Below are 10,022 nucleotides of genomic sequence, written 5' to 3'. Positions count from 1 at the left end.
CCTCAGGGCTCTGTCCTGGACCCTCTTCTTCTATACTTTTTCACTTGGTGATCTCATCAGTTGCACGGATTTAATTACCATCTCCATGCTGATGATTCTCAGATCTACTTTTCTTGTCTCGATCTTTCTACTGAACTCCAACCTCACATTTCTAACTTCTTTTCAGATATGTCAAACTGGATGTCCAGTAAACATGTTAAATTCAATAGATCCAAACCAGAACTCATTATCTTTCCTCCTAAACCTTCCCCACATCCTGCCTTCCCTATTACTGAAGCCCTAGGGTAACACCATCCTCCCAGGCCCTCAGGCTCTCAACCAGGGAGTCATCCTGAATTCCTCACTCTCTCTTTCCGGCCTCCCCCTCCCCAATATCCAAGCTGTTCCAAGGACTGTCACCATATCACTTTTGCAATAGGTCTTGAATAAACCGCCTTCTCTCCTCTGACACTGCTATGACTCTGGTGCAGGCCCTCTTCGTCTCATATCTAGCTTATTGCAAGAGCCAGCTGGCAGGTAGGCCTGCCTCAAGTCTCCATCTTCCATTTATCCACGAAAGTGATTTTTCTAATACATAGATTCGATAATGTCGTCTGGCCTATTCCAGTGTCTCCCTATTGCTTTCCGGAGCAAATGCAAAGTGCTCAGCTTAGCATTCAAAGCCTTTTATAACCTAGCCCCCTCTTCCCTTTCCAGTTTTCTTACACTTTATTCCCTAACCCATACTCTTTTCTTCTAGTGAGTCCCAGCTAAAATCCTACCTTACACAGGAAGCCTTCCCCAAATCCTCTTAATTCTAGAGCCTTCCCCCTGTTAATTACTTTTTACTTCTATTTATCCTTGTTTTGTATAAATTTCTTTCCATGTTGGCTTGTTCATGAGATTGCAAGCTGCTTGAGACTGTGACTTCTTTTTGTATGCTCAGCACCTGGCACAAAATAGGTACTTAATAAATGTCTATCAGTTTATTATTGATAATGGATGGAGTGTTGAACTTGAAGTCAAGAAGACAGTTCAAATCATGCCTCAGACACTTATAATCTATGTGACTCTGAACAAGTTATTTGACCTCTCTCATCTGTAAAATGGGGATAATAAGAGAGAGAGGTCATAAAGATCAAATGAAATCAAATATACGTAGTAAATATGTAAAGCACTTTGTAATTCCTAATGTACTATTTACTTGATAACTATTATTATTATTTTAATATTTTAAAATATTTCATAATTTTCTTGAGAAGGAAATGGAGTAAAATAAATTTATGGTTGAAATATTGAGTCAGAACTGTCATTAAGATCCCATAGGAAGGAACAAAATTACAGAGGCTTAAAAACACATTGTTAGTGAATTAAAAAATGTTTATTAAGCCCACATAATATGCCTAGGACCACGCTAGGGAGCTGAGTGGTGGAGGTATCAAAGAATTAAATCACAGATCCATGCCTCATAAACATTTTTTGGGGAGAGACAGGACTAGAATACATAAAACCATTAAGGGAAACTATAAGAAAGTATTTAACAAAATTCTAAACAGTGGGGTGCAAATGGAATTCAGAAAAGGAAAAAATCCACATAAGTGGAGCAGTCTAAGAAGGCTTCCTGAAAGAAATGGGATTTACTTAGTCCTTAAAAACATATATCAAGAAAATACCATGTAATGAGCACTGGATTTGAAATCTGAGGTCCTTGGGGTGACCTTGGGCAAATGACTGTACCTCTCTGGGTCTTAGTTTCCTCAATTGTAAAACAAAGGAATTGAAGTAGGTGATCTCTAATGTCCCTTTGAGCTCTGTAATACTATAGTCCCTTGCAATTATCAAAACAAATCAAGAAATGAAAGCTTTCTGTGATTCCCCTCCCCCCATCCCCAGCTCATCTGACTTGTGGATGTTTTTAGTGCTATTTCTTCATTTCCATTCTGTTTATTAAATAGAACAGAACTGACGAAATACAGCGCTGGAGTCCAGACAGGAAGTTGACACCTCGATGCTTTACATAAGGGGGGAAACCTATTCACATTTTCCAGGGGAAATAATTCTGTGATTACCGGGACCAGCATGCACTAATAGAATGACTGAGGAGGGTTCAAGCTTTCAAAATCATCTTTTCTGAATGTCATACAAGAAAAGACTCGTAAGTTAGTGAAAGACTGAGAAGAGAAATGGATTCCCCCAAAGATTCTGCACCAGAAAACGCAGGTGACATTGCTTATTCTCTCTAAGAGTTCTTCCTTGGGTGGGATGGTGAAGGGAGGGAGAAAGGGTGATTGGAAAAGAAGTGAATAGAGGATGCAGATGAAAAGGAATTGCAGAGGAAAAAAAACCCCACATCAGAGTAGTGGTAAAGGAAAGTGGTTAGAGATTGGGAAGCAGGTGGTCTGGGGAAAGACAGTTAAAAAGAAAACAGTTAAAAGAAACAGAAAATAGTGGCAAAGGTGGAGGTAAGAAGAAAAGGAAATAGCTAGGAAAAGGAGAGTTTTGTGGGATCTGGGTCCTACTTAGATTCTAAGATTTCTCATTGTATTAATGAAAATAGACTCTGGAGCTGGAAAAGGACCATGCTGTGTTCCAAGGTCCTTATGGGATCCCTTGAATGGGACTTTCTGTCTCCACAGAGAGAATAGGTCACCATTCTCCCTTATGTTATTGGGTTATCGCTGGAGTTTCTATATCATTCCTCAGTTCCTGCTTCATTGCCAAATGTGTTGGTAAGTTGAATTCTACCTGTCACATGCATGTGGGAATTAAGTCTGCTTGTTCTTGTACCTTTCACTCCCTCTTTTCCCACCCATGGCCTCTATTTCCTTCTCCATGTAGCATCTTTTGGGCCATACATCTAAGTTTTGACCATGGTGCAGATATACCACCATACTCTGGGTGCTATATTCCTTATGGCACTTTCTTCACCCTCTATTTCTTTTTTAAAATTACATGTTATTTTTTTAATAAACACAAATCTATTTTTAATGCTCTCTTCATTGGGGAACAAAAAGGAAAACAAACCATTGTGACAAATATGCACAGTCAAGCAAAAGAAATCCCCACATTGGCCACTTCCCCCCAAATTACGTCTCAGTCTGCATCCTGAGTTCATTATCTCTCTGTCAGAAGGAGGGTGGCATATTTCATCACTGGTCTCTGGAATTATGGTGATTGTATTGATTGGAGTTGAGAAGTCTTACATTTTTGTTATTATTGTATGAATTGTTCTCTGGGCTCTTCTCACTTCACTGTTCATCAATTCATACAAGTCTTCCCGGGTTTCCCTGAAACTGTAGATTTTGTCATTTTTTTTGGCACAATAATATTCATCAACACTTATTCACCACAATGTGTTTATATTCAGCCTTTCTCCAACTGGTATTCTATATTTCTAAGAAACTTTGAAATAGACTTTCTGTAATTTATTACAGAAACTGCTGGGAGCTTGAAGCTACATCCTTATGTTCATCTTGTAATCTCTTCTTCTTAATTTTGGATTAGTTACTGCCTTTTGGCTGAACCTCTCATCTTAAACTTTGTACTCATAAATCATGCTCAGAGTTTTGGTATATGACTTTTGGGGGATTGCTAAGTTGAAGCCTGGGGCAAGTATTACCTCCTACCTGAGGTCTATTCTGACCCTCTCAGTTACTAATGCTCTCACCCTACAAAATTACTTTTTTTATTATGTTATATTGATATGTTTACAAGTTGTATCTCCCCAACAGAATGTTAGCTCCTGGAAGGGAGAGATTTTGATTTTTGTCTTTGTATTCTCAGGAACTAGCACAATGCTGGGCACATAATAGGCATTTAATAAATATTTGTTGAATGAATGAATGTGAAAGTATTAATACTGGGACCTAGGGATATGGTGTACTTCATGAGTAGAAGGAATAATCCCTTTTATGGAAGAACCCAGAGGAACTGGGTGATATAATTAGAATCATAAGTTTTAAACTTCCTTCCTCCTTTCCTCCCTTCCTGCCTTCCTTCCTCTCTCCCTCTTTCTTTCTCTTCCCTTCTTCCTTCCTTCCTTTCTTTCTTTCATTCTCTCTCTTTCTTTCTCTTCCCTCCCTTCTTTCCTTCATTTCTTCCTTCCTTTCCTCCCTTTTTCTCCCTCTTTTTGACCCTCCTCTCTTTTTTCTCTTCCTCCCTCCTTTCCTTTCCTTCCTTCTTTTTTTAATTTTAAAAAGCCTGGACACTGATCTTGTATGTGAGGGAGAGTATCAGTAGGAGATGGAGTAGGAAGATAGCCACCAAAAGATGTAAGATTACATTTTCTTCTTTTGAGTAAAGCACTTTAAGAGAATCACAGAATACAATCCAGTGACCCTTCATGATGAAAGAAAAGTAGACAGAAGAGAAAAGTAATCTTGAAAGTTAAAGGCAATGACCTTCTTACTTCTTTCTAGTGTCATATCGCTTATTCTTACGGGGCTGTGAAGAAGACAAGAACCAGTTCAATTTGATTGACTTCAACCAATCCTCTTGTGCTACTGATACCTCAGGTTTGCTATCCATCAGATAAGAGACCCATTCACATGCTCGCATTCCTTATATTCATAGGTTGATTTCAGAGCACTTGGGAAGAAAAACAGGAAAGATAAGTAAATGATAGTTAAATCATGCCCAGTTCTCCAACAGATCAACTGGGCAATCTAATCCAAATGATTGGCATGGTATAGAGGATTGATGCAAGATCGTATTGACCATTTCTTAGAGGTTGAATATAGGAAGAAGGACATAAACAGAATATGGGAATGCCAGTTTTTGTCAGTTTGGAAATATGGGTGAGATAAGAATGAATTTAAGGGATTAGAAGAGAAGGGGCATTTATTTGTTTTAACAATAAGGATGGTAGTGTCATCCTTCATTTCAGTTGTCACCTATCTCTGAAATCAGAAAGTAAATGAAAGAGGAATATGTTTGTCGAGTGTGGATTTGGGAAATACTTCAGAAATGCACTTTCTGTGATTGCTAAATTCATTCCAGTTCTCAATTTTAGGCAAGTCATTTACTTTTCTGCACCTCAGATTGAGAGGGCAAAAAGTATGAATGGGAAAAAGCACAGAGGCTACTTTCATGTTGTTCATGGCAAAATGCAATCATCTCTTCCCACTGTAGTATAAACAAGAAGCAAGATACTGAACTAGGTTGGATTGATAGTTACTTTTCTGCTTTTTCAAATCTCAATTAATGTCTTTTTTTGGACTTCTCTTTTGTACTTAATCATATTTAATTTGTATGGTGGTTATCTATTTACAAATCTTATTCTCTCTCCTCCATTGTAAGCCTCTTATGGGTCTAAAGAAAGAGGGGAAGGGAACAACCTTTTATACTGTGTCGGCTATGCACCAGGTACTGTACAAATATTATCTAGTTTGATTCTTGTAACAACCCTGCATTGTAGGTGCTATTATTATCATTCTCATTTTACAGTCAAGAAAACGGAGGTGAGCAGAGAAAGAGATTTTCCCAAGGTCGTGCAGTTACTAAGTGTAGGAGGTCAGATTTGAGCTCAGGTCTTCCTGACTCTAGGTTCAGTACCACCTAGTAGCCTCTCTCTGAAGACTAATTGTAGCTCCACTGCCCTGAACATGTTAGATGTTCTTAATAAATGTAAATTGAATTAAATTGAATTACAATGATGTACAGGAAACCATAGTTTATGAGTTGATACCCAAGGGGAGGAGCAATGGTATATTGACTAGAATCTGAGAGTAGGAATTGAATGAACCTCATTTTATACTAATGGTTGGTAGATGAACTTGATTTCCCAATGGCCTAGAATGGTTCTAATGAAAATCTTCTATCCTTGTCTTCTATTCCAATGGGATGCTCACTATAACTTTAAACTCTCTTTAGGAAAAATCAATACTTGTTGTCCACTGAACTGGAAAAAATTTCAATCTAGCTGTTACTTCTTCTCTGATGATGGCATGACTTGGACTGCAAGTTTGAAGAATTGTGAAGAAATGGGGGGCAGTCTGGCAGTTATAAACACACAAGAGGAGCAGGTATCTTGAGAAACATAACTGGTCTTCCATAGGAGTCAATGTACTCCAATGAGTCCATCACCTTTTCCAGATGCTCATGGTTTAAGATGAAATATTATGTTAATTTACATATACATGTTATTTCCCAACCACCATAATCTACTTCTCTGGGAAAAGAGGAACCTATACCATAAGATTTATATGTGAGAATAAGGAAGAATTTATTGATCATGGATAAACCTGTGAGGATGGTAGTATAGTTTCCTTTCTGGTATACTTTAAGAACAACATGCATGCAGCACAAGCTTTTACTTCCTGTTACTGGAGGAGGCTGAGGTTGGTGGATCATCTGAGCTAGATTGTTTTAAGCTGCAATAGAGCTACAGTTGATTGGGTACTCACATAAAGTATAACACAAATGTGATGACTCTTTCCTCCCAGAGCATGGGGTCTCAGCCTACCTAAGAAAAGTCAAACAGTCCCAGGTCAGAAAAATGGAGTGAGTTAAAATTTCCATGACTATCAGAATTGGGAAGGAGCTTGTAAGTGGTCATTGTACTTCCAGCCTCAGCAAGAAAGGGTGAATCAGACTCAAAAAAAGTATAATATTTGTTTTCCTATCTTTTGAATGTTAGGGGATGAATTAACAGCAATACTAATAATAACTGGTACTAACAAAGCACTTTAAACTAATAAAATACTTTACAAATACTATTTTATTGGATCATGTGGTGTAGATAGCGTAGGTATTAGTCTAATTTTTCAAATGAGAAGACTGAAACTCAATGAAGTAAAGATGCTTGTCCACAGTAAAATTTTAACCCAAATATTCTTGGCTCCAATTTAAGCACTCTTTATGAGGATATGATCTTTAAGGCCTTTTTCTATCAAATCTGTATTCGTTCATCTCTCCATGCTAGATTCCCAAAGTTCACATCTTTCCCCATTTGGTAGCTATTGCCTTTGCCTGATCATGAGCTAAAATCAGCGATCTCCAACTTGTTTATTTGTGTTTTTCTCTAGCATTTCCTTTTTCGAGCAAAACCCAAAGGAAGAGAGTTCTATATTGGGCTGACAGACCAAGTGGTTGATGGAAACTGGCAGTGGGTGGATGGCACACCATTCGACAAAAATTTGAGGTGATTTTCTTCCTGAAGGAAGCTGGGGTCCCCATTATCTCCCTCTACTTCTTTCCATGAGTCACATTTAAAGAAGAGTCTCAGGCAACAATTTTTGCTGCTTCATGAGGCAATTCTGGCTCCATTTTTGGGGTAGCTGGGTAGGATAGATGAGGGAAGATGGAAGAATAGGAATGAGAAAAAAGTGAGATCCATGCATCTTCTTGCCCTATTCTCTAGTAGTACTATAAGAAGAGAAGGGGTAGTGGCAGAGAGACAGAGAGACAGAAACAGAGAGACACAAAGAGATAGGGACAGCGGGGAAGAAGGAAGAGAAGGAAGGAGGAGGAGGAGAAGAATTAGAAGAAGAAGAAGAAGAAGGAAGAGGAGGAGGAGGAGTAGGAGCAGGAAGAGGAAGAGGAGGAGGAGGAGGAAGAGGAGAAGGGAAAGGGGAAGGGAAGAAGAAGATGAAGAAGGAGAAGGAGAAAGAGGAGGAGGAGGAAGAAGAACAAGAACAAGAAACCAATGAATCGATGAATGAACAGGGCTTATAAAGTGGAAGAAAGTTCCAAAAGTCAAAAGCATTAAAAATTCAATAAACAAGGGAAAAATAAGGCATTAGAGAGAGAGGGTAGACTTCAGTGAGCTGGTTGTAGAAAAAAACCTGAAAATCTCTCTCCATGCTTTTATCTTTCAGAATTCAGAAGTTATAGTTTGTAAGTCACTTCATATACACACATGCACACACATAGATCATGTCAACTGATGATCTTAAAGAAACTTACAATAATAAGCAGGATAGGAGTTGTTATACCCATTTTATAACAGGTGAGGAAACAGAAGCTCAGAGGGATTTAATGGTATATCTACAGTTATATGTCTGGTGACAGCAATAGGATAAGAAGAATCTTGATCTTCTGATATCAAATTCAGGGCTTTTCCCATTATATCACCCTGCTGCTCCTGGGGATGTCATCAATTAATAGTGCTTGGCTAATGAAATGACTTGTACAGATGGAAAGTTTAGTGCCAAAGAAATGAAACCAAAATAACCTTCCTTTTCTCACTTATGCACCCCAAGAATTAATGTCTTTCATGTCTCTTACAGTTTCTGGGATGTAGGGGAGCCAAACAACATTGTTGGGTTTGAGGACTGTGTAACCATAAGAGACAGTTCAGATGCAAATCGCAACTGGAATGATATAACATGCTTCTTCAAGATGTATCGAATTTGTGAAATGTCAGTGAGAACTTTTTTGACTGAGAAAAAACAGTAGAGAGAATATATGCTCTATAAATGTATAGTAACAAAAAATGAAAGGTTTTTTATGTTAATATGTAATGGATTTGTTATTGTTATTTTAAATGAATTAATAAATGAGTAACTAACAAATTTATCAGTTTTCATTTCTGGTAAACATGGTAAACATTGATAGATATAACCCACATAACAAAAACTCTTTGGGGTCCTAAATATTTTTAAAAGTGTAAAGGGGTCTTGAGATTAAAAAGTCTGAGAACCATTGCTTTAGATTTTTAAAATATTAATTGTTGCCCTACTTAAGATCTTATTTGCAACTCTTATTTTATTAAAGAGACCTGGAACACAATAGATTTTGTTACATCCCTTATTTTCATTCTGTGTCTATGTTTTAATTATCTTTCTTATAGACAGCAAATTATTGACTTTTGTTTTCTTATATAGTCCTTGATTCTTTTCTTTTTATTGTGGAATTAAATGAATTTATTTTAAGGTTATAATTGTTGAGTTTGTTTTCTTCCCATCAGTTGTTATGTGTATACATAACATAATGATATAATATAAATATATCATAATATAAATAATATAATATAAATAATATAATGATATAATTTAAGTAAATGTAAGTTTTATTTTAACACTTAGTTTTTGTCCTTTATTTTTTTAAAATTTCTATCCATAGCCAATTGTTTTCCTCCTCCCAAAGTATCCCTCCTTCCTCTTATCCTGTTGAATTTCAAGCTCCTTCGACTTACTTATATAGTTTCTCTGTGTGTCTCTCTTTGTCTCTCTGTCTCATTTTGTTTTTGCCTTTTGAGTTCTTTGGCTTAGTAGATCAGGTCAGAGTATACTATCAAGTATTTGATTATTCATCCCTATAAAATGGAATTTGTGGTTGAACTATCTGTAAGACTGCTCACTGAAATATTAGGTAAAATAAAACTATCAGATTCTCCTTATTCCTTCATCCGTTATTCTTTTTCAATGATATTAATTAGTGATGTCTCTTTCCAAGTATATAGTTTTCCTTCCTTCTCCTTTCTTATTCTTTACCCCTTCTAGTATATTTTAGGACACAGTTGTTTTCAAAGGATTTACCATTTACTAGGGATGTGACTAAACCCCTTTCTGCTTCAGTTTCCTCTTCTGTAAAATGGGATAATAATAACACCTAATTCTCAGGCTTGTGTGAAGGATCAAATGAGACCACGAGCACACACACACACACACACACACACACACACACACAATGTATGTATATATTAAAGCACTTTGTAAACATTAAAGAGCAATATAAATGTTTGCTATTATTATTATAATACTGTCAGCATCACCCAGCCTCAGCAGCTCCAATGTCCCTAAATTGCCCAGTCCTCATCTTAAGTGAGTCTTTTCCTATCTTGGCTTACATTTGCTTCAAGTGCTTCTTTATAAGGGAAATAGAAGATTATTATGGTCCCCTCTTTCTTGTTGAATCCCAAAAGGAAATTTTCCTCAAAACACTTTAGCTTGTGCTGATAAAGGACAGAAGCCCCTGTCACTTAAAAAGGGGGCAAAATCTCTATTCTTTCTCTCTCTCTCTCTTTCTTTCTTTCTTTCTCTCTCTCTCTCTGTCTCTGTCTCTCTCTCTTTCTGTCTCTCTCTCTCTTCCTGTCTCCTTAG

At 37.2% G+C, this 10,022-nt stretch overlaps 1 protein-coding gene across 2 annotated transcripts; it reads left to right on the top strand.

The window, feature by feature from the left end:
- The first annotated feature begins 2,033 nt into the window (after positions 1-2,033).
- CLEC4E (C-type lectin domain family 4 member E) lies at positions 2,034-8,707 on the top strand. Of its 2 annotated transcripts, XM_072655323.1 has the most exons (6): positions 2,034-2,199; positions 2,616-2,708; positions 4,398-4,493; positions 5,851-6,002; positions 7,005-7,120; positions 8,208-8,707. In XM_072655323.1, the coding sequence occupies exons 1-6, from the start codon at positions 2,163-2,165 to the stop codon at positions 8,374-8,376; spliced, it is 663 nt and encodes a 220-aa protein (XP_072511424.1). In that variant the 5' UTR covers positions 2,034-2,162; the 3' UTR covers positions 8,377-8,707. The 2 variants fall into 2 exon arrangements, with proteins under 2 accessions (XP_072511424.1, XP_072511425.1); XM_072655324.1 differs by lacking the exon at positions 2,616-2,708 and having other exon boundaries at positions 8,208-8,461.
- Positions 8,708-10,022: the final 1,315 nt, after the last annotated feature.

Source organism: Notamacropus eugenii, chromosome 3 (assembly GCF_028372415.1).
Source record: "Notamacropus eugenii isolate mMacEug1 chromosome 3, mMacEug1.pri_v2, whole genome shotgun sequence".
Lineage (NCBI taxonomy): Eukaryota > Metazoa > Chordata > Mammalia > Diprotodontia > Macropodidae > Notamacropus > Notamacropus eugenii.
The sequence above is the reverse complement of the archived record's forward strand: the minus strand, read 5'-3'. Positions and strand labels throughout refer to the sequence as shown.